Source organism: Mobula hypostoma, chromosome 5 (genome assembly GCF_963921235.1).
Source record: "Mobula hypostoma chromosome 5, sMobHyp1.1, whole genome shotgun sequence".
Classification (NCBI taxonomy): Eukaryota; Metazoa; Chordata; class Chondrichthyes; order Myliobatiformes; family Myliobatidae; genus Mobula; species Mobula hypostoma.
The window spans coordinates 7,253,858-7,281,666 of NC_086101.1; the positions used below are offsets into that span (position 1 = coordinate 7,253,858).

Here is a 27,809-nt window from a genome sequence, read left to right on the forward strand (position 1 = left end):
GGAATTAACCAGTGAAGTGAAGGGAGTGTTGAGTTGAAAGGGGAAAATATCCAAAGACTGAGACAAATTAAAAAGCTAACAAAGAGGACAATAATTCAAAAGCGAGGTACAATAACTATTTAAGGGTAGACTACCAATAAGTACAAGAATTGACAATATGACTTTCTTCAGATATATAAAGAGGAGGAGAGAGTTGTAGCTGTGCACTGGCCCCTGTGATAGTGGGGCCAGGGCAATGGTTATTAAGAATAAAAAAATGACATTGAATCAGTCTTTACTAGAATTATTGAAAAATCCCATTGATATTGAATAATTATGGACAGGGGGTAAGAACAATCACCATCTCTAGAGAATTTTTGTATAGTAAATTCCTACTTTAAACAAGAAGCCTCATTAACAGCTAATGTACAAGAAAATGGCATGGGTTTGACAGGGGATTGGCTACCGGTAGGACGCAGAAAATGGGAAGCCAAGACCTGTGAATGCAGGGATCAGCGCTGGACCACACGCATTTACAGTATATGACATGGAAGAATGAAGCAAGGGTGTGGCAGGCAGATGCGTGGCTGATGGAAATTTGTGTAGAAGATACAAGCAGTCTGTGGAGAGGATGTTTCCAATAATAGGATAGTCTAGGACCACAGGGCACAGCCTCAGAATAGAAGGTCATTTCTTTAGGACAGAGTTGAGGTGGAATTTCTTCAGCCAGAGGGTGGTGAATCTGTGGAATTTATTGTCACAGACGGCTGTGGAGGCCAAGTCATTGGGTATATTTAAAGTTCAAAGTTCAAAAAAAATTTTAGTATCAGAGTACATACATGTCACCACGTACAACCCGGAGATTGTTTCTCTGTGGGCATACTTGGCAAGTTTATAGAACAGTAACTGTAAAAAGGATCAATGAACGACAAACTATACAAATACAAATATGAGTAAATAGCAACAAATAACGAACATGAAATAACGAGGTAGAGTCCTTAAAGTGAGAACACCAGAAGTAGAATGAATGTAGTTATCCCCTTTTGTGCAAAAGCCTGATGGTTGAGGGGTAGCAAATGTTCTTGAACCTGGTAGTGCAAATCCTACCTGGTAGCTCCAGCAGGAAAAGACCATGGCCTGGGTGGTGAGAATCTTTGATGATGGATGCTGCTTTTCCGTGGGAACATTTCATGTAGATGTGCTCGGTGATTGGGAGGGTTTTACCTGCGATGTACTGGGCTGAAACTATTACCTTTTGTAGGGCTTTCCACTCTAAGGCATGATGTTTCCATACCAGGCTGTAACGCAGCCAGTCTGCACATTTTCCACCGCACCTCCATTGAAGTTTGCCAAGGTCAAGCCGAGGTTGATAGGTTTTTGATTAGGAAGGGCTTAGGGGAAGAAGGCAGAATAGAATTGAGAGGATAATAAATCAGCCATGATAGAATGCCGGAGGACAGTCAATGGACTGAATGGCTTAATTTTGCTCCAGTGCCTTATGGTCTTATGGTCTAGTTTAAGTGGGGATAACTATAAGATCAGTCGGGAGTATAACATTGATGTATCAAGTGTAATGTGGGAAAATATGAATTTATTCATTTTGGAAGAGCGAAGTGAGAGAGCTGTGTTTAAGTTGACAGAAGTTGCTGAAGGACATTTCAGTGAACTTATATGTGTAACACCAAAAAAAGGGCAGCCAGGGCAGCAGGTTCCAGGGAAGATAATGGGATGTTGGCCCTTCTTTCGAGGAGCCGAGAATATAAAGGTAAGGGAATTTTGATGTAACTGTAAAAGGTAGGTGAGGGAGAGGTATGTGCGTGGGGAAGGGGGGAGTCTGCTTTCAGTGAAAAAAAAGTCAACATCAAGTAATGTGAACTATTTTGGCTCCCTCCTAATTAAGGAAGCATATTATTTCACTGGAAGTGACTCATGGAAAACTCATTAGAATCATTCTAGCAATTGAAGGATTGTCTTATAAAGAAAGCTTAAACAACTGGGCTCTCTGTTTACTGATATTCAGAAGAATGGGAAGCTCTATTTTAAAATACACCCAGTGACCACTTTATTAGGTGCACCTGTATATGGGCGTGTTAATGCAAATATCTAAATAGCCAATCTAATCAGCAGCAACTCACTCAATTATGGCTGCAACATAAGGGCATGTTAACGTGGTCACGTGGTTCAGTTGTTGTTCAGACCAAACATCAGAATGAGGAAGAAATGTGATCTAACTGAATTGGACCTGTTACGTGACCAGCAACAATGAAAATATCAATTGAGTCAGGTTTTACAAAAACAAACAAGCATTTATTAAACTTTATTCAACAATAGTGAAAAATATTCAACGACTAATTTAACGGGAAGTTAAATGCTATACGGCAACTCTGGAACAGTTCTTAAAAGGGTGAATGCAAGAACAGTTCTTACAGTGGTAAATTTGAACACATTTCTTAGAATGGTAAATTCAAAAGTCCAAGAGATTTATACAGTCAATTAGGAGAGACTTTTCTGAAGTAAAGAATTCCTCGAAGAAGTGACGTTACTGCTGATCCCAGCCAGAACCTGCCTTGTCCACAGGATTCATGGCAACAGAAATAAAACGGTTTAAAGGAACTGACCTTTTCCTCTGGAGAATAGACACTGTGTAATCCTTCCTGCTTTAGCAGAGGATATCTCATTTGCAGGTCACTTTTTCTTGAACGAAGATTCAATAAAGGTCGATCCTCTCCAATACCACGAAACAACATCAGCTTTACTCGACTCTGCGAGTTCCTGTACTTTAGTAAAGTCTTCACTCTCCAATACTACTTACAATAGAAAGTAGAACTCCACTTTAAAACGAAACTGCGTCATAAGACGAATATGCAGCATAATGGAGTATCTGATGAATTAAATAATGAACTAAATTGAAAAACTCAACTGGAAAAACTAACTGTGTCACACCAGGGGTCTCCCTTTATATACCTGGTGAGAACATGTCATCACGTGACCTCACATCGGCGGGAAAATTACATCATGTGACCTCCACAAGACCATTACATCATGCTCATCAAATACTCAATTACATCATGGTCATAAGACAGTCACAAGATACCCATGAGGTATGTAACAGACCATTGAATGATTGTTGGTGCCAGATGGGGTGGCTTGAGTATCTCAGAAACTGCTGATCTCCAGGGATTTTCACACACAGCTGTATCTAGAGTTTACAGAGAATGATGTGAAAAACCATTTACTCTACTTAGGCCTCTCATACTTCAAATAAAACACCAGACATAAGTAACAGGTCCAGAAGGCGGTTATTAACCCTTGGAGCTCCTTCTAAAATCAAAAGATTGTGTTGATCCACACTCATCAGGTCCAGACTCATGCCCTTTTCCTATATCCTTTGATTACTTGTGACTATGTTATGTTGGTACCAGAAGTGTGGCAGCTCTTGTGGGCTACCCAGCACTTTCCTCGCTGATTTTATTTGATGCAAAAGGTGGATTTTTCCGTATGTTTCATGTACAAATGACAAATAAAGCTATTCTTTATCTCTTTCTTTGAAAAATAAGGCCTTTTCTCCTTGGAGTGATGGAGGATGAGAGGTGACCTGATAGATGTGCACAAGATAATGAGAGGCATTGATCGTGTGGATAATCAGAGGCTTTTCCCCAGGGCGGAAATGGCTAGTGCGAGAAGGCACAGTTTTAAGGTGCTGGAAGTAGGTACAGAGGAGATGTCAGGGGTAAATTTTTCACGCAGAGAGTAGTGAGTTCGTGGAATGAGCTGCTGGCTGTGGTGGTGGAGGTGGAAACGATAGAGTCTTAAGAGACTCCTGGATGGATACATGGAGTTTGGAAAAATAAAGGGCTATGGGTAAAGCCTAGATAGTTGGAAGGTAGGGACATGTTTGGCACAGCTTTGAGGGGCCGAAGGGCCTATATTGTGCTGTAGGTTTTCTATGTTAAAAAATCTGATTTCCTTACTGGTTAGAAATTTGTTATGTCTTACCCTTAAATATCCCGAAGGACTCTGCCACCACAGCTCGATGTGGCAAGAAATTGCAAAGTGACACTATGAAAACTGAAAATATTCCTCTTTTAAGTCTTCAGCCAGCACTTCCTCATTCCGAGACCATTCTGCAAACACATCCAGAGAGCGGCAGTTCTGTGGGTGAAAACACCCCATTAATGAAGGAGGTCAGAGGAGAATGGCCAGACTGATTCAAGATAATAGGAAGGCAACAGTAACTCAAATGTTGCTGCAGTGGTGTGCAGAAAAACATCTCTGAACGGACAACCCAATGAACTTTGAAGTCCTGGTGAAGGTTCTTGGTCCAAAATATTTACTGTTTACTCTTTTCCATAGATGTTGCCTGGCTTGCTGAGTTCCTCCAGCATTTTGTGTGTATTATTTTAAGCTCCAGCATCTGCGGATTTTCTCTTGTTTGTGAACCTTGAAGTGAATAGGCTGCAGCAGCCGAAGGCAATGCACTCAGTGGCCACTTTATTAGGTACAAACAATAAAGGATTGTTCGGGGATTAGACATGTGAAATGATAAGAGGGTATGTCATCACTTGGCAAAGCCCAGAAACAAAGGGCATGGTCTCAGACTGAAGACACAAAAGAAGAATATTTTCAGTATTCATAGTGTTGTCAGTCTTTGCAATTTTTTGCCACATAGAGCTGTGGCAGAGTCCTTGGGGATATTTAAGGGCAAGACATATAAATTCCTAAACAGTAAGGAAATCAGATATATTTTCAAAGAAAGAGATAAAGATTAGCTTTATTCATCATACATACATTGAAATATATCTGTCTTCTGTGTCAAATCAAATCAGCAAGGAAAGTGCTGGGTAGCCCACAAGAGCAGCCACGTAACGTGGCCACAAGATATCAAAAGATATGGGAAGAGGGCAAGAATCTGGAGTTGATGAATGTTGGATCAACATAATCTTTTTGATTTTAGAAGGGGGCTCCGAGGGTTAACAACTGTTTCTGGATCTTTTACTTATGTCTGGTGTTTTATTTGAGGTATAAGAGCCCTGATGCAGTAAATGACACAGACGTCAGTAGGAGAAACCAGGACCTGAAGTTAATTAGCAGAAGGTTTAGTCATAGTCATAGTCATAGTCATACTTTATTGATCCCGAGTGAAATTGGTTTTCGTTACAGTTGCACCAACCAAGAATAGAGTATAAATAAAGCAATATAAAACCATAAATAATTAAAATAATAATATGTAAATTATGCCAGGAAATAAGTCCAGGACCAGCCTATTGGCTGACCCTCCAAGGGAGGAGTTGTAAAGTTTGATGGCCACAGGCAGGAATAACTTCCTATGATGCTCAGTGTAGAAGAGAGTTGAAATAGAATTATTTAGCATGTTCTGATGAAGGTTTAACAGTTAATTCCTCTCCTTAGATGCCACCTGACCTGCCTGTTGAGTTCCTCCAGTATTTTGCATGTGTTGCTCAAGATTTCCACTATCTGTAGAATTTATTGTGTTTATTCAATAAATTATGGGGCCTGGAACTCACTACCCTAAAGAGTATGGGAGATAAAGACACTCCCCAGATTTACCAAACAACCTGAATGAGTCTAGAACCTACTAGGTTAGGGATCAGGTGTGGAGATTACTGTGAATACAAACAACTCGCACAAAATGCTGGAGGAACTCAGCAGGCCAGGCAGCATCATGGAGAGGAATAAACAGTCGACGTTTCTGGCCGAGACACGTCACCAGATTCGGAAGTTCACATTGGCCTATCTTGTCCTGATGGGCCAAACAATTTCCTTCTGCACTGTGAATTTCAATGACTCTCAGCTCAATGGCAATTGACTTTGGGGGGGGGGGGGGGGGAAATCCAGCCTTATTTCAAAAGAGCAATATGAAGGAAACCCGAAGTCTGTTCCAAGCACAATATTGCCGAGCATCCCTTCCGCCCATCCCCACAATCTCCGTGACCCACTATCCTCAGGAACATCCGGACTAGGAATGACAGACTAGGTAACAGTTTCTTCCATCAGGCTGTGAGACTAATGAATACCCTATCACCACCGAGGTCTCATCACTGGAACAGTGAGCTGTTTACCTTTGCCGCCCACCACGTGCGTTTTGAATTATATCTATCAACGTATTGCGGTAATATTTTGTTTTATGTTCTGTTGTGTTCGCAAAAACGTTTTTTTCCGTTTGGTTGAACTTGAACTTGAAAGGGTTAATCCCAACATGTCAAATTGCGCCCTCTGTCGTTTGATTGATTGTAGGTAATCGTTATCCATGGAGGCAAATTGATAAAACTCCCTATCAAGCAGCCACGTCTCGCAGTGATCCCGCTCTTTAGCGCTTCAAAGCGCCCTCTCACCCAACCCAGGTTTAAGTCACACACTCCCGCTCCTTCCCCGAACACCATTTTATTCCTCTCTCGCCGCGGAATTGTTTTTTTTTAACAAGAAGGTCCCACAGTTTATTTTCCAAGGGACAACATCCAGATCATCTCTTGCTGCATCGCTCTCCATCCACCCGCAAGATGTCGACAGAAAAACAAGGTATGTGATTTGACGTCCCTCCTCCGTGTGTGAGCAGCAGTGGGCTGTGTGCGAACACAGACATCGGGGTTAGTTATCAGTCAATGTTCGAACGCTCCGCTCTGGTTTATGGGATCTAGGTAGGGGAGATATCGCGTCTGTTTATTCCACTGCACCAGACTCTCTCCTCTGTCACCGTGCTGCCTTTTAATGGGCTGCGTGCCGGCCAAATGCACCGGGATTAACAGCGCTAAATCAAAGCGTATTTCCGCAGACTGCAATATTCTCTCCAACAGTAAAGCGCTTCTGTAACGCGCTTCAGCGAGGGGGTTGGGGCGGTTGCGGGGAATATCTTTTGGCGCCCCTGACTTCAAAGATGGCATACGGATTCTGTAATTGCAACATTCGTCTGGCATGGAGGGACTGACAGTGCACGGGATTTCTTCGTGATGCTATCCCGATGACCATTTACCGTTTGTTGTTTCGTGACTGCTATGGTGCGGGGTAGAAACTAGAAACTGGCAGAGGGCGGGAGCCGCATTCTCAGTTTAAGGTCTTAGTTTTTGAGTATAACAATGTTAGGAATTTTAATCGCCTCGGCGTGACTAAATGTGCATTCTAGCGTGTAAGGGATTATCGTGGAGCGAAATTACGTTGAAAGCAAAAGTCCGTATTATTCCTCAGCAATATTTCATCTCCCGGAGTTCCTGCAATCCTCAATTTGCTTGTTGTGAATATTGCCTTTATGTTCCCTGATTTCTAAAGCCGAGCTTTCCCTCTCCCCCTACGCCTCTCTTTCGCTCTTTTCCTCGTCCCTCTCTCTATCCACTATTCGTCTATCAATTTATCTATGTATGTATGAATCAATCTATCTAGCTAGCTATCTATCTATTTCTTTCTCTATCTATCTTTCCATCTATCTACCCTTCGAAGTCTTTTCTCTCTCTGTATCTATCTGTCTGGCTGTCTTTCAATCTATTCATCTGTCTGTCTGTCTCTGTATGTCTCGATCCATCCTTTTCCCCTCAGTCTCTATCTCTCACTATCCATCTATCTGTCAACAGTATGACTGTCTATCTATCTATCTATCTATATATCTGTCTGTCTATCTATGCCCTCACTATCTATCTGAGATGGGACTTGTACAGATAACGGGGGGCCGGGGGGGGGCAGGGGTCTCATGTGGAATTAGTGGTGATGGGAGTTGTACAGACAACGGGGGAGGGGTGGGGTCTAATGTGGAATTACTGGCGATGGGACTTGTACAGGTAACGGGGGGCGGGGGTCTAATGTGGAATTACTGGTGATGGGACTTGTACAGATAACAGGGGGGCAGGGGTCTAATGTGGAATTACTGGTGACGGGAGTTGTACAGCCAATGGTGGTGGGGCGGAGGGCTAATGTCGATTTGCTGGTGACGGGAGTTGTACAGACAAGGAGGGATAGGCTAATGTGATCGGAAACCTGCTGGAGGGGAAATAGTGAAAATCAGAGAGGCCACCCTATATTTACAGTATCGCTGTGGAGAACCGCACCTACACAGCCTAACTGAGTTACACTTTGATTCTGTAGTAACAATCGAGTATTATGTTCATAGTCTGGTCTGCAAGGCCCAGGGGAGTCGTCTGTTACCGGACGGCCAGCCTCCGAACTTTTCTTGTGTGTCACTACTGTCTATACTGGCTCGGTCAACACTTGCCCCTCCAGTGGTGGTGGAGTCTATGGCGGGGTAAATGCTCAGAGATGGTCTTGTTGGAGATTGATTCAAGTTCATTTGTTTGTCACATCTACGTCGAAACATAGAGTGGAATGTGTCATTTGCATTAACAACCAACACAACCCAAGGGTATGCTAGGGGCTGCCGACAAGTGTCACCACATATTCCAGTGCCAGCACAGCATGGCAGCAGATCAACACACACAGCAACAACACAGACAAAACTGCAGTGAAACAAACCCCTTTCCACCCTTGCCACCCACCCACTCACTCACATACACACAGACAGGGCTCTGGCCCCGGGACCAACTGCCTCTGGGCTTCCAACCACAGGCCAATCTGCCTCTGGGCCTCTGGGCTTCCAAGCATAGGCAAATCTGCCTCTGAGCCTCTGGGCCCAGGACCAACTACCTCTGGGCATTCAACCTAGGACAATCTGTGTTTAGGCCTCAACCTCCAGGATGATTTGCTTTTGGGCCTCTGACCCCAGAATAATTTGCCTTTGGGCCTCCAAGCCCAGGATGATCATTGCATGTCAGGTCTTTAGCACAAACAGCCATGGTCTCAGATCATCCCCTAGCTGACTGGTATCTAGGGCATTCCATCTGCAGACGTAAGTAACCTATTGCATATTGAAACGTCTAGGTAGGCTGGACATGGAGACGATGTCCCTATAGTGGGGGAGTCCAGGACTAGAAGGCAAAGCCTCAGAATATAAGGAGGTCAACTTTAGAACAGAGATAACAAGGAATTTCTTTAGCCAGAACGTGGTGAATCTGTGGAATTCATTGCCATGGACAGCTGTGGAGGACATCATTGTGTGTATAGGATGCAGAAGTGGGCTGAGAAGTGGCAGATGGAGTTCAACCCGGAGAAGTGTGAGGTGGTACACTTTGGAAGGACAAACTCCAAGGCAGAGTACAAAGTAAACGGCAGGATACTTGGTAGTGTGGAGGAGCAGAGGGATCTCGGGGTACATATCCACAGATCCCTGAAAGTTGCCTCACAGATGGATTGGGTAGATAAGACAGCTTATGGGGTGTTAGCTTTCATAAATCGAGGGATAGAGTTTAAGAGTTGCGATGTACTGATGCAGCTCTATAAAACTCTGGTGAGGCCACACTTGGAATACTGTGTCCAGTTCTGGTCACTTCACTATAGGAAGGATGTGGAAGCATTGGAAAGGGTACAGAGGAAATTTACCAGGATGCTGCCTGGTTTAGAAAATATGCATTATGATCAGAGATTAAGGGAGCTAGGGCTTTACTCTTTGGAGAGAAGGAGGATGAGAGGAGACATGATAGAGGTGTACAAGATATTAAGAGGAATAGATAGAGTGGATAGCCAGCGCCTCTTCCCCAGGGCACCACTGCTCAATACAAGAGGACATGGCTTTAAGGTAAGGGGTGGGAAGTTCAAGGGGGATACTAGAGGAAGATTTTTTACTCAGAGAGTGGTTGGTGCGTGGAATGCACTGCCTGAGTCAGTGGTGGAGGCAGATACACTAGTGAAGTTTAAGAGACTACTAGACAGGTATATGGAGGAATCTAAGGTGGAGGCTTATATGGGATGCAGAGTTTGAGGGTCGGCACAACATTGTGGGCCGAAGGGCCTGTACTGTGCTGTAGTATTCTATGTTCTATGTTATTTAAAGTGGAGGTTGGCCAATTCTTGATTAGTCAGGGCATGAAGGGTTACGAGGAGAAAGCGGGAGAATGAGGTTCAGAGGGGTAATAAATCAAACATGATGGAAGACTCGATGGGCTGAACAGCCTAATTCTGCTCCTATGTCTTATGGCCCTATGGACATGGGCTACTCTGTTTTCATAGGACTTACAAATGCAATTGAGTAGTACGCAATCGTCCTCCATTTATTTTGGAAGTAGCCATCTTCATCAGAAGTTCTGATGACTCAGAACTCAATGAATGAATGCTGAACTACCATTGTTGTGTTGGCAGCAGGATCAGAAAACACTGAGGGGTGGGAGGGGAGGTGCCTTTCTTTCAGACTTACATCATCTGGGACATTTCGCTTCTCCATTCTTCAGCATCAGGTTCTCAGTCACGCGGTTCAGAAGTTCTTATGTTCACAGGCCATGGCTCTCACACACTGGGTTTGCAATACACAGCACAACAAAGCCATCTCAAAGTCATGTTTATTGTCATGTGTACAAGTACAGTGTGACAAAGGTCCGTCACTGATTACGGACGGCACATGGCACACTCGGTAAAACACTCATCCCCAGCAGTAATCGTGACTGGGTCTGAAACAGAGCTGCTGCTTAGAGCTGCCTCATATAGAGGCAGCAGCAACCTGCACCGGTGTGGAGGATCCCATCTTTAACTGGGTCAAGGGTTATGTTACCTAATTACTCATCTTGTGGTAAAGTTTTGGGGTTTATTTAAGTTATTTAATCAGGAAATGGTGAATCCAATAAGGAGATATATGTGTTTATTGTGAGAACTGGCAATGGAGTTTCAGATTGTGTGAAATGGAAGATAATTGAGTTAATTTAGCTTTTGGTTGGTCTAGGAGGACGGGCTTAGCAGTTGTAAGCCTCGGGTTACCAAGGCTTTGCATTAATTTTTGTGTTTAGTCTGAGGGTGGCTGTTAACCAGACAGGTGACAATTGCAAGCTGTATATATATTGTATTTTTTTTTTCAGTTTTTTTCTTGTTTTGATGTGGACGTCCAAGTTTTTGTTTTTCCACTATTTTTGTAAATAAAAGCACCTCAATCTATTTTTGCCACTCAAGCCATCTTGTTATTTTTCTTAGACAGTTGACCCACAGTTTTTGTGACATACAGTAATGCACAGGTGCAATGAAAAGCTTTCTTGCAGCAGCATCCAATAAGTGGCATTCACACAAAAAACACATAAATTATACATAAGTTTTACAACAAAGAACTCAAGTAGAATCAGAACAAAAAGTCCATTTTGGTGCAAAGTCAAAATGGTGATAGTGTTGCCAAGACATAGTGATTAGGGCTCAAGAACCAAATGGTTGAAGGGAAGTCACTGTTCCTGATCCTGGCAGTCTGGGACTTCAGGCTTCTGTACCTCCTGCCCGTTGATAACTGCCCATGGATGTCTGGGATCTGTGATGAAGGCTGCCCTTAACAAGATTCAACGTTCAACGTTCTTTGATTATGAAGGTCCCATTTGCTGCCTGCGCTGGATTCCAGAGTTGAGTTGGTGTGGTGAGGAAGATAGTTACAACACCTTCCTGACGAAGGGTCTCGGCCCGAAACGTCGACTGTACCTTTTCCTAGAGATGCTGACTGGCCTGCTGCGTTCACCAGCAGCTTTGATGTGTGTTGCTTGAATTCCCAGCATCTGCAGAATTCCTCTTGTTTGAGTTAGAACATATGATTTTTTGAGGCTATCAATCCAGCTCAAGACTGTAGAATGGAGATAATGATCTGTTGTTCAGAGGCAGCCACACCGACACCAGCAGTTTTCCCTCTTTGCCACTTACTAATCAATTGCAGAATCAATAATTGTTTTGTTGCAGATTGTGCAGTCACTGTGAAATGGATTGAGAAGAAATACAGTCATGTGATATGGATTCTGGAAACCCACTATTAGGAGAGGTTAGATACTAGAATTCCACAAGGCGAGACTGGGGTTTAAGGCCTAGTTCTCAGAAATTGGAGAGTCCAGAGGTCATTGCTGAGGATCGAGGCCCAAGGGTCGAATCGGTCCTAGGGTCCATTGGCTAGAGCCTCCAGATCTGTGAACCTCTGCAAGTCACTAGGGTAGTCAAAGGCCCATGGTCTGCATGTCTACATCCAAATCCAAGTCTGCTGGAGGCCAGAGAATATGGACTGTCTTGGATTAGAGGACTTTGTATGGGTGGCTGGCAGATTGTTTTTCTTTATGTGGGGGCTTGGTTTTGCTGCTGTTTTATTGCTTGTTGTGTTCTGTATTGCTCTGTCGGGCATTGTGGGCACGCTATGTTGGCACTAGGTTGTGTGCCGACACTTGAGATCTGCCCCCAGCACATCCTTAGGTGAGTTGTTAACACAAATGACACATTTTACTGTACGCTTCAATGTGGATGTGATAACTAAACTTGAATCTGTACACTGAGACCTTGATTAGATTTTTCCTGGTTCTGGAGCATTAACTGGAGCTTGCCACAGTTTGGAGACCTGAATGTTCTGGGCCCCGTTCCACAGTGCTGCAGACTCTGTGAATATCCTGCTAAGTTCCAGCATTACTGTGATTCTTATTCTGGAACACCACAATATCAGTGTGCGGAAAGTTGAGCAAATTATGTTTGATTCCAGACCTGTTGTCGAAGTGTGGTAGGTTTGAGAACTTTACCTGACACTGAAGCCTCTTCCTTAATAGTTTGCTAGCCACTCAAAATCATTCAGAATGTGTTTAAAATGTAGTATGCCTGTGGTTTATTTATAAGCAATATTACTGCAGGACTTGTTGAAAGATGTTAACTGGATATAATCCAAAATATTCAAAAATGCAGTGATAAATGTGCTAGGTTCTTCTTCCGCATATTCCCTCCACTTTCACTCGCATTAGAAGTTAATTGGCTGCTGAGATTCATCAGACATGGCAGGTTGGCACGGAGCAATTATTTAGTTCTAATTGGCCAGCAAGGAAGGTACAGTGGGATCTGGGCCAGCAGAAAAAAATGGGCTGAAAAATGGCAAATGGGATTTAATGCAGACAAGCGTGAAGTGTTGCATTTTGAGAGGACAAACCAGGGAAGAACTTGCACAATGAATGGTAGGGTACTGAGAAGTGTGGCAGAATAGAGAGATTTGGGAGTACAGATCCAGATTTCCTCAAAAGTGGCATCACAGGTAGACAGGAACAAGACGAGAGTTTTTGGCCCATTGACTTTATAGATCATACAACCCCCATCCTTCTAATTGTTGTAATAGAACCCACATTGCTAATTCTACTGGCAGCCCATTCCACTCTCACACTACCATCCTCTCAGTTTCCCCTTAAACATTTCACCTTCCAACCTTATCATATGACCACTTGCCCAACCACAGTGGCAAAAACTGAGCAAAAACCCTATCTCTACTCCTCATAATTTTGTATACCTCCATCAAATCTTCCCTCATTCTCCTACGCTCCAGGGAATAAAGTTATGACCTGTTCAACCTTTCCCTATAGCCCAGGTTCTCAAGTCCCAGCAGCAGTATTGTAAATATGAACAAAGCCATATTTCAAGGCTCACAATTGTATTTAAATCTATAACCTTCTGACTCAGAGGTAGAAGGCCAAGGTTCATAGAACACTACAGCTACGTAAGTGGTCCACTGTCCACCATATCTAGGCCTGTCCTCCTGATCATATAACTAGTGCTATTTGCCTGACCATATTTGAGAGCCTGTTTAAACGACTCTTACACGTAGGTGATTGTATTTGATTCCACCACCTCTTCTGGTGACATTCCAGATATCAGGCAGCCTCTGTTATGAAGGATCTCAGCTCAAAATGTCAACTGTTTATCTCCCTGCCATTGAGCACATTTACACAGAGCATTGCACAGGAAAGCAGCACCCATCATCAGAGAACCCCTTCCCCCAGGGGTTCCCCTTGTAAATTGAAGAAGAGAAGTCATGCTCTCTTCTCACTGATGTGTCAGGAAGACGGCATAAGAGCCTCGGGATTCATACCAACAAGTTCGGAAACAGTTATTGCCCCTCAACGCTCAGGCTCCTGAACCAGAGCGGATAACTTCACTCAACTTCACTCGCCCGTCACTGAACTGTTCCCACAACCTCTGGACTCACTTTCAAGGACTCGTCATCTCATGTTCTTGTATTTATAGCTTTTTTATTCCTTTTTTTCCCCCCATTTGTATTTGCAGTTTGCGGCCCAGTTGCCCACGCTGTTGGTGCTATCTTACACCAATTCCATTATGATGATTGGATTTATTTAGTATGCCTGCAAGGAAATGAATCTCAAGCCGGAGGAGAAGATGGCGGTGGGACGCAGCTCGCAGCGGCCACTCCGTGAATGATATCTGTTATCTGTCAAATAGGGTTCCGTGCACAATCCTGATTTGATGGAGACGGACGTGAGAGCATGGAGGAACATCTGGTGAAACTTCTGAAATGCCTGCTTCGCTGCTGCTGCTACTGTGTGATCCAGAATCTCCGGAGGGGAAGGCCCCGAGTCCTCAGCTTTGCTTGTTGCTCGGTGGACGGGGCGGGGTCAAAGCTCTTGGCAGAGATGGTGCTCGGTGCTCGGTGCTCGGTGCTCGGTGTCGGAGGCTCAAAGTTTTCAGACAGACTCATAGTCCGCTGCTGTCGGGTGCTTCCAATAGTGCTGCTTCGGCAAGTTTGAAGTGCTTGGAGTTCATGGCAGGGAGAGCTTCTCCCTTCCACCGCCTGCATGAGATGATGGGGTTACTGGGACTTGAGACTTTTTTTTTACCGTGCCTATGGTATGCTCTTTATCAAGTTACTGTATTGCTTTGCACTGTTGTGACTATACGTTATAATTATGTGGATTTGTCAGTTTTAGTCTTGGTTTGTCCTGTGTTTCTGGGATATCTTTCTGGAGGAACATTGTATGATTTTTTAATGCATGCATTTCTAAATGACAATAAACGAGGACTGAGTGTCCTCATAATCTAATCGAATCTAATCTCAGGGTTGTATACAGTGATATATATATGTACCTTGATAACAAATTTACTTGGAACTTTGAACATAGACCTGCTTCACCTGTTAAGTTCCGCCAGCGTTTTGTTCAAGATTTGCGGCATCTGCAGAATCTCTTGTGTTTACTCTTGCGTAAAAAATATTTTCCCTCAAACCTTCTGCTTCTCACCTTAAACTGATGCCCTCTTGACCAATTTATTCAACTGATCTACTTAATTAAATTTCTTCCACCCAGATAACACCATGATGAATCTCCTCTGTACTCTGAAGTGCTAACATCCTCTTCCTACAGTGTACAAGCAAACAAAATTTGTCAGAGAGGTGGCATCATTTATTTATTTAGAGAGCAGGCCATTCTTGCCCTTCAAGCTGCATTGCCCCGCCACCCCCCACAAACCCGATTTAACCCTAACCTAATCAGGTCAAGTTACAGTGACCAATTAACCCACCTGGCACATCTTTGGAGTGTAGAAGGAAACTGGAGCACATGTGGAACTCAGCAGGTCAGGCAGCATCTATGGAGGGGAATAAATGATGCTCCAGGCTACGACCTTTCATCAGAACTGGAAAGGAAGAGGCCAGAAGCAAGAAGAAGAAAGTGGGCACAGGAGAAGGCATACGAGCTGGCAGGTGATCAAACACTTGTAAAACGTCATTTTCCACCCCACCCCACCCCCCGACTCCTCTCCAGTCCTGATAAATGGTCTCAGCCAAAAATTTTGGCTGTTTATTCCCCTCCATAGATGCTGCCTGCTCAAGATTTGCAGCAGAATCTAAGGTATATATGACTTTCTGCACTGTGGCAGCCATAGCTGCACACAATACTTCAAGAGCAGTGAATCTAGTACTTTGAAAAGTTGCAACGTAACATCCCGACTCTAATATTCTTTGCTTGACCGATGAAAGCAAGTATGCCATATGCCTTTAACACTACCCGATCTGCCTGTGTTGCCACATTCAGGGAAACATGGACTTAAACACTATGGTCCCTGTATTCATCAACACTCCTGGGTGCCCTACCATTTACCGTGCATTTTGACTCTGCAAACTGCATCACCATGCGCTTGTTGGGATTAAATTCCATTGGCTACCCATTGGCCCACTTGGTCTGGGAATAATGTTACGACACAGAACATAGAATATTACAGCACAGTACAGGCCCTTTGGCCCATAATGCTGTGCCAACCCTTTGATCTAATCTAAGGTCAATCTAACATTTCCCTCCCATATAGCCCTCCATTCTTCTATCATCCGTGTGCCTACCTAAGAGTCTCTTAAATGCTCCTATCGTATCTTCCTCTCCCACCACCCTGCCGCACCCTTCCTTTAATGAGGTAACCAGAACTGAACCCAATAACCCAGGTGTCGTCTAACATGGACTTTATAGAGCTGCAACATTACCTAGCAGCTCTTGAATTCAATCCAACGACTAATGAAGGCCAAGACACCACATAACTCACTCATCAACTTGTGTGGCTAATTTGAGTGATCTATGGGTATAAACCGCAGGATCCCTTTCTTCCTCCATCTGGCTAAGAATGCTGTCATTAACTCTGTATCCTGTCGTCAAATTCAGCCTTCCACAGTGAACCACCTTATACTTCTCTGGATTGAACTCCACGTTGTACCCTGACCCATTCTCACCTTTACAGATCAAGTGGGGGCTTTCGGGGTCTCAGGGTTTTGTTTCTTTCCTTTATCATGCTGGGCTTAGGGGGGAGTTGATGTCTACTCCCATGGTCTTAGTTACAGCTATATAAGACCTTGGTCAGACCCCACTTGGAGTACTGTGTTCATTTCTGGTCACCTCACTACAGGAAGGATGTGGATACTATAGAGAGTGCAGAGGAAATTTACAAGGATGTTGTTTGGATTTGAGGACGTACCTTATGAGGATAGGTTAAGTGAACTCGGCCTTTTCTTCTTGGAGCGACGGAGGATGAGAGGCGACCTGATAGAAGTGTATAAGATGATCAGGGGCATTGATCGTGTGGATAGTCAGAGGTTTTTTCCCAGGCCTGAAATGGCTAACATGAGAGGTCATAGTTTTAAGATGCTTGGAAATGGGTACCAAGGGGTAAATTTTTCACACAGAGAGTGATAGGTGTGTGGAATGCACTGCTAGCGGCGGTGGTGGAAACGGATATAACAGGGGCTTTTAAGAGCCTCTTCGATAGGTACATGGAGCTTAGAAACATAGAGTGCTATGCAGCAGGGAAATTCTAGGCAGCTTCTAGGGTAGGTTACATGGTCAGCACACCATTGTGGGCCAAAAGGCCTGTAATGTGCAGTAGATTTTCTATGTTTCTATGTTCTGTATTTAATAGCTATCAGGAAAAGACAGATATCAGAGTTGTATTGTACATGCATACTTTGATAATAAAATGATCCTTTGAGCAAGGTACTGTGTTATGTGTCGTGACCAAATCCATAAGACAACTCAGTTGCCCATCACCGTGCTTTTCACAGAAGCATCAGTACAGTAATGATGGGGCAGTTTGTCAGAAGAAGCCTGGTCTATCACTGGGCACATTCCCACCCGAAGGCACCCAAACAGTGCTTCTTGGCGAGGAGATACTTCAGGAGCAAGTCTGCTGGGGTCACCTCTTGTACTGGTGCTCCTGGTGCGGTTTCCTCTACATTGGTGAGGCCTGCGCAGATTGGTGGGGGGGGGGGGGCTGCTACATCGAGCACCTTCGCTCCACCTGCCACAAAAGATGGGATCTCCCGGCGGTCACCCATTTCAATTCGACTTCCAATTCCTATTCTGCCTTGTCGTTACGAGGCCTGCTCTGCTGCCAGAATCAGGCCAAACTCCGGATGTCGAAGCAACACCTCATATTCCGTTTGGGTAGCTGCCAACCTGATGACATGAACAGTGATTTCTCCAACTTCTGCTGTTTCCTCACCCCTCCACCTTCTCTCCTTTTCCATTCCCCACTGTGGTTCCCGTCTCATCTCCTCTCTACTCTCCACCTGCCAGTCACGTTCTTCTGCTGCCCCTCCCTCTTCCCTTTCTTCCATGGCCCACTCTCCTCGCCTATTAGATTCCTCCTTCATCAGCCCTTCTACCAATCCCCTCTGAGCTCCTTACTTCATACCGCCTCCCCGACCCTCGCACCTACCCTCTCACTTGGTCTTGAATACGCAGCTTGTCGTCCTTACCCTCCCCCCATCTTCTTATTCTGCTGTCTGCCCCCTTCCTTCCCAACCCTGATGAAGGGTCTCATCCCAAAACACCAACTGTTTATTCATCTCTGTAGATGCTGCCCAGCATGCTGAGTTCCTCCAGCATTGTGTGTGTGTGAGTGTGTGAGTGTGTGTGTGTGTGTGTGTGTGTGTGTGTGTGTTGCTCCAAGTGAATATTTCCGAATATAAATAAATGTATCTTGCCTGTGGTTTAAAACAATAATTTAAAATATGCTCACAGTGCAGTTGAAAACAAATAGAAAGTACACAGAAGGGAGTTATTTGAATATAGGATTACCTCCCAGCACTTTAGCAATGGAAATGGAGTCTTATGCTGCTACAAACTGTGTGTCGCACACCTCACACTTTACCAGTCATCTGTGAATCTGTTTTTCTGGGAATAGATCCAGGGATGCATATTCCTCGACAATATGCTTCATTTGTGCCTCTCTTGCTCATGATCAAACTGCACAGATCACGTTTGTTTGTCCTGTGAGCCACGTTCCCCAGCTCTGTACTTTTTCAGAGACTGAGTTTCTGAGAGTGGAAGCTGTGGTCAAGCCCACAGAATATGGCAGGCAGCATCTGTGGGGAGATGTAAGCAGTTAACTTACTGGACCTGATGAACAGTCTCAGCTTGAAACAGTGACTCTTTATTCCTCTTCATGGACCTTCTGGGTCCCTCCAGCAAATGGTCTGCGTTGCGTTGGATTTTCAGCATCTGCAAAACCTCATGCAAGTGGGCTCTTATCCTGCCACGTCCACATCCATCTGTTTGATCATCTGCACCACATTATGGTCGTTGTCCTTCTAAGCATTACGTATGTAATTTCAGGTTGTGAGGAGGTTCTTGTGCAGTATGAACACTGATGCTGAGCTGAGCTGGTGAGCAGCCTTTCTCTGTACATGTTGCTGCATCTGTAAAACATCTTCAGTTTGTGCCGTAGAATACGTTCCCACTTTCTGTGCAAGAGAGATGTCAGATGTGTTTGCAATTATAAGCTATTTGCACTGAGACATTCAAAGTTCAAAGTAAGTTTATATCAATGTACATATATGTTATCATATCCTGCCTTGGGATTCATTTTCTTGCAGGCATTTACAGGAAAAAATATAGAAATAGAATAAAAATCCATACATAAACAAGAGAAAATCTGCAGATGCTGGAAATCCGAGCAATACATGCAAAGTGCTGGAGTAACGCAGCAGACCAGGCAGCAACTATTGAAAAGAGGACAGAAAATTGTGAAGAAAGACTATGTCTTGAACCAAAGGGGGTAACTTCACTTGCCCCATCATTGAAATGTCCCCACATCCAACGGACTCTTCATCTCATTCAACATTCATGTACATTTATTATCAAAGAATGTGTAAGTTATACAACCTCGAGATTTGTTAGCTCACAGGTAGCCAAAAAAGAAATAAATCAGAAAGAACCCAATTAAAGAAAAAAAAGAATAAAAATAAAAGTAAAAGACAAACAGAAAGAGAAAGAGAAAGAAAAAAAACACAAATCATGCAAACAACTGAAGTGAACAACAGCATTCTGAACTAACATAAGAGTCCTCAGATCTGAACCCCAGAGTAGACCAAAGCTTGCTTATCAGTTCTCAAAATTACTTATGCATTTATTAGTATTGTTTATTATTTCTCTCATTTTGTACTTGTACAGTTTGTTGTCTTATGCACACTGTTTGGTTGCTGTAGTTGCTGCAGTCCTTCATTGATTCTGTGATGGTTATTATCCTATAGATTTATTGAGAATGGACATCAGAAAATATATCTCAGGGTTGTATATGGTGATACGTAAGTACCAACAGCAAACAACAATAGCCAATGTGCAAAAGAAGACAAACTATGCAAATAATAAAAAAGAAACAAAAAAAAAGTTGTAAAAGAGATCAGAGTCGTGGTCAGTGAAGTAATCAACGCCGGTTCAGGAACCCAATGGTTCTGTACTATTAAATCTCCTTAAGTCTTATCTCCTTAAGATCTAGTGTTTTATAGACTGGGGATATCCATGCTGGCAGAATGGGGGCTAGAGATGGAGTGATGGGACAGTGGAAGTTTGGAGTTTGAGGTCTGGAGACACGGAGTTTTGGAGGCAGAGGGTGAGAGATCAGAAGTGGAAGTTGGAGGGATGGAAAATTGGCAGATTTTGATGGGGAAATACACTCATGGGAGGATTGGGAATGGAAGATTGGAGAGGGATGGAAAAGATGTGGAATGATGGAGACACGGGATGGAGGGATGCATTTGTAGGAAGACTGGAAATAGCATAGAAACTCTGCAGGTGGTGGGATGGAAACACTGCAGGGCACAAAAGAGAAGATAAGGGATAATGGGGAACTGTAGATGGAAGAATTGAAATAGACAGATGGAAAGAAGCTGATGGATAGATAAAGATTTTGGAGGATTGTAAAAGGGAGAAAAATGAGTGGGGGAGAGAGGGGGCTTGTTGAAACTACCAGATATTAAAAGGCCTAGCTAGAATCGACATGAAGAGGCTATTTCCAAAAAATGGGAGAGTCTAGGATCAGAGGGCACAACCTGAGAATATAATGATGTCCATTTTGAACAGATATGAAGTGAAGTTTCTTAACCCAGAGGGTGGTGAGTTTGTGGATTTCATTTCCACAGACAGCTGCAGAGACCAAGTCATTGGGTATTTAAAATGACGGTGATAGCTTCTTGATTAGCCAGGGTGTCAGAAGTTATGGGAGAAGGCAGGAGAATGTGGTTGAGAGGGAAAATAAATGATGGAATGGGGAGCAAATGGTCTAATTCTGCTCCTATATCTTACGGACTTACGGTCTTCTGGTTTGGAGATGCTGGAGATGGGTATCTATATACAAGAAATGGAGTAATGGAGATGGAAATGGGAACGGAGTAATGTTAACCTTGGAGATGAATGGATGGTGATGCTGGAGAGAGAATGAGAGGAGCACAGGAGAAGGATGGTTGAAGACACTGGGGGATTGAATAGTGGGACAGAGATCCTAAAGGTGGAGGAAGAAGGATTAAGAGGGGGAATAGATGTAACTGAAATGGAGGGGGGGGGGAGAAATGAATAGGTATGAAGAGGAACATGAGAAGGAAGTAAACTAGATGTAATTTGATGACAAGAGTTGTCAACGTAGTTGGGGATATCATCAACACATCTAATTGACTAACGGCTAATTCTCTTTATATTTGTCCATTGTTCTCAAAATCTTTCATAGCCCCAAGCAATTGTCCACTTCTGCATGGAGCAGAGATCTAAACTACAAAAGGTTAGATATATCAACGTCACCTGGTTAGGATCAGCATAATGGGTGACCTTCTGTTTTCCATTATATTTTGCAGGCAATATTTATATAATCTAGTTAGGAAGCTTGGATACCTCGATGTCTGAGCCATAATAAGTTTAGGCTTCATAAGTATAAACCAGCTTCAACTCCAATTACAACTTTAATGAACCTGATCGTTCTATATCCTATTTAAAATTAAATTACTGTAATTAGTGATATTTATATTTTTATCATTTTAATTTTTCTGAAATAGGTTGTGCTTGCTTAGTGAATTGACTCTGTTGATATTCCCTGGTGTCCAGTGATCCTTGATCTATTGGGCGTCCAAAGAATGACCAGTGAGCCTTAGATATCAGAAACAGAGTCAGAACCAGGTTTAATATCATGCGCATATGTCATGAAATATGTTGTAATATGTTGTTTTTGTGGCAGCAGTACATTGCAACACTTAATAATAAAAACCTGTAAATTATGATAAGAAATATATATATAAATTAAATTAAATTCCATATCTCAGGGTTGACCATGGATGTTACATCCCAGTTCTCTATGTGATCTGCAAGCTAGAGCAGTACGATACGGAGAGCAAACTCTTGCCCATGTAGCAGGCTTCCCCTCTTCATGAAGCTGATGAATTCCAAGGAATGGCAGAGACCGATACAGTTTGGCACCACTGGCGTCACAGGAGGTGCCAGTCAGCACCGAACTCAGCGTCGGACTGCTTTAGAGTCTCCAGCTCCAGATTTTTTCTTGGGGTTAACTCCCGAAGCCTTCCCCATGAGTGGGTACAGCTGCAAGACAGCAGGGGTTTGAAATCAAAGTTTTCCTTCTCCTCGATGAGCTGCTAACCACCGCCAAGGAGCCTTATTGGCTGAAGCAACTGGTTTAAAGCCACCAGTAACCCACTTTTGCCCCTTCAGTTAGTAGAAGTGGTTCCACCAGACTCAGTAGTTGAGCCACACGTGAAGGCCTTCAGCTGGACTTGGTATTTGATACTCATGCCATCGGGAGCATTTAATAGGTTGTGGGAGCTTATCTTTACTATTTCTCCAGCTTCAACAACCTTTAGTAACCCTTAGTTTAATAAATTAAGTACTACACAAAGGGAGCAAAAATAAATGATGAGGTAGTGTACATGGGTTCATTGTCCATTCAGAAATCTGAAGGTGGAGGGGAAGGAACGGTTCCAAACACTATGTGTGAGTCTTTACGCTCCCATACCTCCTCCTTAATGGTAACAATTGAGAAGGAGGCATGTCCTGGGTGGTGGGAGACCTGATTGGCAGATGCCACCTTTAAGGGCTTTACTTGTTGAAGGTGTCCTGGATGCCAGTGCCCCTGGCTGAGTTTGCACCTTCCTGCAGCCTTTTCTGATCCTGTGCAGTGGCCCTTCCATTCCAGATGTTGATGCAACCAGCTGGAATACTCTCCACGGTACATCTGTAGAAATTTGTGAGAGTCTTTCCTGACATACCTAGTCTCCTCAAACTCCCAATGAAATTTTATCAATATGTTGGGCACTGGATAGATCTCCAGAGACTTTGAGACCTCGGAACTTGAAACTGCTCATCTTTTCCATTGCCAGTCCCTTGCTGAGGACCGGTGTGTGTTCCCTCAGCTTCCTCCAACTGAAGTTCACAATCTTTAGCTTACTGAAGTGGAATGCAAGGTTGTTGCTGCTGCACCACTCATCCAGCTGATCTACCTCACTCCTGTTCGCCTCTTCATCACCAACGATGGTTGTGTCATTGGCAAATTTATAGGTAGCTTTTGAGCTGCGTACTTTTGCATGTAGAGAGAATGGGGCAGTGGGCTAAGCACACATCCTTGTGGTGCGCTGGTGCTGGTTGTCAGACAGGAGGAGATATTACTTAAGATCCACACTGACTGTTGTCTCCTGATGAGGATGTCAGGGATCCAGTTGCAGAGGGAGGTACAGAGGCCCAGGTTTTGGAGATTGTAGATTAAAACAAGAAACAAGAGGACTTTGACCCAGATCTGGGCCGTACTCTCCAAATATCCGGACCTACCTCTTGTTTTTTTTTGTACTACCTTACTTTCCCTTTTCTATTTTCTATTTATGATCAATAATTTACATTTTTAACATTTACATCGATTTGTACTCCAGGGAGTGCGAAGCACAGAATCAAATATCACTGTGATGATTGTACATTCTAGTATCAATTGATTGGCGACAATAAAGTATAAAAGTATAAAGTATTTCATGGCCTTAAGATCTTACAAGGTTTATATAGTGACATGAAGTAATTATAACAATGGTAAATCAAACAAAGGAAGTTCCCAAAAATAGCAAAACACTTATGATCAGAGGGATTGTTTCATTATGTGGATTGAAAGTGGAATGATAAGGGATAATAAGGAATCAGTTTCCCTCCATTCTTTCACAGGGGTGGGAAGGTGAGTGGCTTTGATCAAGCTGGCTGAATTATATTAGTACATGTGACAATTATAACTATTACTAATTAGCATTCTGCAAGTTATGCTCTAAAATACTAGATCTCTGATCCCAGGGCTGTGTAATATTTCACCATATAGATAACATGCTTCATTTTTAAAATATGTATTCCCTGCCAAAATGGGTGATTTTGCATTTTTCACACTATATTCTGTTTGTCAGATCTTTGCCCAATATTTAGTTTTCCTCTATTCCTCTGTAGCCTCCTTACGTCCTTTTCACCACTCACTTTCTGAATTGTTTCTGTGTCACCAGCAAATTTAGCAGCAACTGACGCCTTCATCCAGGTCATTTATATAAACCGTCTCAAGATGAGGCCCCAACACCAGTCCCCGTGACACACCACTTCTTCCATCTCGCCAACTAAAAAAAAAGACCCACTTACGCCTACTCTCTGCTTCCTGTTACCGGGCAATCTGCTGTTTGTGCCAAATGTTCCTTTCAACATCATGAGCTTTTATTTAGCATAATCAAAAAAACTTCAAACTTTAAAGTAAATTTATTATCGAATTATCTATTTATCACCATATACTACCCTGAGGTTCATTCTCTCGCAGGCATTCACAGTAGAACACAGAAATATAATTGAATCAATGAAAAAACTACAAGCATAATAACCTTTAACATGGCATTTTTAAAATGCAAGCAGGCTAATTCCACTGAGCCCAGGTGAGATAAGAATTAGAGGTCATTGCTTACGGGTGATAGGTGAAATGTTTAAGGGGATCCTGAGGGAGGTGAGAGGGAGGAACGAGCTGCTGGTGGAACTGGTGGATGTGGATTCATTTGAAATACAAAAGAGAAATTTAGATAAGCTCATGAGTGGGAGGCTCTGCTCCAGGTGCTTGCCCATGGGACTGTGCAGAAAAACAGTTTGACATGGATTAGATGGGTGAAGGGCCTGTTTCTGTGTAGTGTTAAACAAACTCAAAGCCATCTGTAATACCTTTTCTATTTTATCAATTTTAATTTAAAGAAGTCCAAAAAGTTCATCACCATTATTATGTGCCCTGTCGTTTGACATCGGTGACCATGGGCTTTCCATGACCATATTGTTCTTTGCAAATATTTCTACAGAAGTGATTTGCCATTTTGCCTGCTACTGGGCAGTGTCTTTACAAGACGGGTGACCCCAGCCATCATCTATACTCTTCAGAGATTGTCTGCCTGGCGTCAGTGGTCGCATAACCAGATCTTGTGATATGTAACACATGACCTGCTCCCATGGCTTCATGTTTCCATGATCAGGTGCTACCCCTTACCCAAGGGTGACCTCGGTGGAGGGAAGGAGCGCCTTTCACCTCCTTTGGTAGAAGAGATGTAAAGCACTCTAATAAATTAACCAAATCTGATTTTCCCTTTTTTTTTCAGAAACATGATGCTTGATTACTTTGAGTTTATTATAAGTGCTAATCTAATCTTTAATCTTTCATCTGTTGCAATGTTTTTAATAACAGCTTTTAGCTATTTCCCCATCACTGATGCTAAGCTAACTGAGCTATAGTTTCCCTTCTAGAAGGAAGTGGGAAGTACACAAACACTCTGTACCCCAGGGTTGGCTGCAAACCAACCCACTTTTCTGGCCCTTGGTGTTCCAAGACGAAACCCCAGAATCAGTCCACACACACACACACACACACACACACACACACACACACACACACACCACCTGTACTGTGGGCTGCTGGATCACGCTCTGAGGGAATAAGTGAGGCAGCTGCTGAGCCATCTGAGAAATCGGGCACCAGATGATCAGAATCAGGTTTAATATCACTGACAGATGTCACGAAAGTTGTCATTTTGTGGCAGCAGTACATTGCAATAAATAAAAAAACCATAAGTCACACCGAGAAATGTAGAAAATAAATAAGTAGTACAAAAAAAAGAGGAACAATAATGAGAAGGGGGCATGTTTTGGATGGTGAGCATTCTTCCTGATGGATTATCAGCACTTTGCTGTGTGCCTTTGCTGGCCTGCTCCAGCATGAACCTGAAGTTTGACTGAAGTCTGCAGGGAATCTGATGATTCACCCATCACCTTCGTGCTTGTTGGATGCTCAGCCCGTGGAGATCGCAAGAACTCCATGGTACGTGGAGTGGTAAGGTAACATTGCAGTTAACACTAACAGTTTACTGTGCTAGTAATCACTGATCAGGGTTCCATTCACCATTGCATGTGAAGAGTTACTACATTCCCTCTTGACCACATGGGTTTCCTTTGGATACTCTGCTTTCAATATTTCAATATATATTTGTAACATATAAAGCTAATCTAAAGATCTAAATAAACTTATAATCGATGTCACCATATAACACCCTGAGATTTATTTTCTTGCAGGCATTCTCAGTAAATCCAAGAAACACAATAGAATCAATGAAGGACCGCAGATTAAGAAACAGCAAAGAGGAATTCATGGCCAACACTAGGGGACGTAATTTTAAGATGTTTGGAGGAATGCACTGGGGGATGTTGGACTTTGATTCTTTGCACAGAGAATGGTGGATGCATGGAATGCACTGCCTGGTAGAGGCAGATACATTAGGGGCATTTAAGGGACCCTTAGAGAGGCACATGGGTGACAAAATGGAGGGCTATGTGGGAGGAAAGGGTTAGATTGATCTTAGAGTGAGTTAAAGGGTTAATACAACATTGTGGGCCGAGGAGCTCGTGCTGTGCTGTGTTCTATATTCTAACTAGAGGACATGGGTTCAGGATGAATGAGGAGAAATTTAATAGGAACCCGAGGGGCACCATTTTCACCCTGACTGTGGTCAGTGAGTGGAACATTTGAGGCGGGTACATTAATGACATTTAAAAGGTGCTTGGACACGTATGTGGATCAGAAAGGTTTAGAGAGACATGGTCAACCGCGGGCAAATGGGACTAGCTTGGTCAGTATAACGAGGGTCCACAGTCATATAACAAAGGGTTGTGAAATCAGAGGTAAGTTATTTATACGGACAGAGGTGGGTATGTGGAACGCCCTGCCAGTGATGGTGATGGTAGAGGCAGATATATGAGGGGCAATTAAGAAACTCTTAGATAGACACATGGATGATAGAAAAGGCTGGCACGACATCGAGGGCCGAATGGCCTGTACTGTGCTGTATGTTTTGTACGAAAGCTCCTGAATCAAACTGCACAACATTAATCACCAGGTCAGTAACACGATGACCACATTGATCACTTGGGTAGATTGTGTTCTGCTCTGTTCTATTTATATTCCTTGTATGATTTTGTGTCTGTGTGTTTATTTTATATTTTTCTTACGAATGCGCTTACGTGAGGCTGTGTGCCTGTGATGTTGCTGTAAAATGTTTTTCAGGGCGTTATTATTCATGTTTGCGTTTGTCATGTCCCTGCGCGCGTGATAATAAACTCGGCTTTTAACTTCCGATTTTCAATCTTTGTGAGAGAGAGAGAAAAGGAGAGAGAGAGAGAGGGGACAAGAGAAAGATAGAGAGAATGAGTTTAAAAGCACATCAGCTGTAATCCTCTTTTGTTTCTGGTTGCTTAACTTCTGTAACAAAACTGCATCTCGGTTCTTCAAAATGTTTAACTGGGTAGCACAGAGGGTGGGAATTAATTACTCCCTTCAACTCGAGGATGTAAATTATATTGCCAACGCACGAAGCAGCAGCAGGCAGCTAGCAGAGGTCGCTCTCTGAAGAAGCAGCTGCCATTTGTCACAATATGTGACAAATTTGTGCCAGTTTCCCAGCGGCAGACGCGGACTGAGCTGTAATGGCCACAGCTGTACCGACACGCCGAGGAGGAGAGGAAACGGCGGGGGGTGGGGGGCACAGCAGCAGCAACTTTGTCGTTTCTACTGAGGAAAGAGGGACCAACTGACCCAACGGATCACCTTTGAGAGAATATCACATCCCCACCCTCCCCTTGCACCGTGCTGTATGGAGATGCACTGTGGCCACATTACTAGGTACCTGCTGTACCTAATAAAGTGGCCACTGAGTGTATGTTCCTGATCTT

General features: G+C 43.4%; 1 protein-coding gene across 2 annotated transcripts in view; it reads left to right on the plus strand.

Moving 5' to 3' along the window:
• The first annotated feature begins 5,907 nt into the window (after positions 1 to 5,907).
• The window catches only part of prrt1 (proline-rich transmembrane protein 1), a 91,209-nt gene continuing 69,307 nt past the window's right edge, over positions 5,908 to 27,809 (plus strand). Inside the window, exons 1-2 of one of the 2 annotated variants that reach the window (XM_063047393.1) lie at positions 5,908 to 5,974; positions 6,434 to 6,516. In XM_063047393.1, coding sequence (XP_062903463.1) covers positions 6,498 to 6,516 — 19 coding nt within the window. In that variant the 5' untranslated portion in view covers positions 5,908 to 5,974; positions 6,434 to 6,497. Of the gene's footprint in view, positions 5,975 to 6,062; positions 6,517 to 27,809 lie in introns of those variants that run through there. The other variant, XM_063047392.1, reaches the window with a different exon arrangement.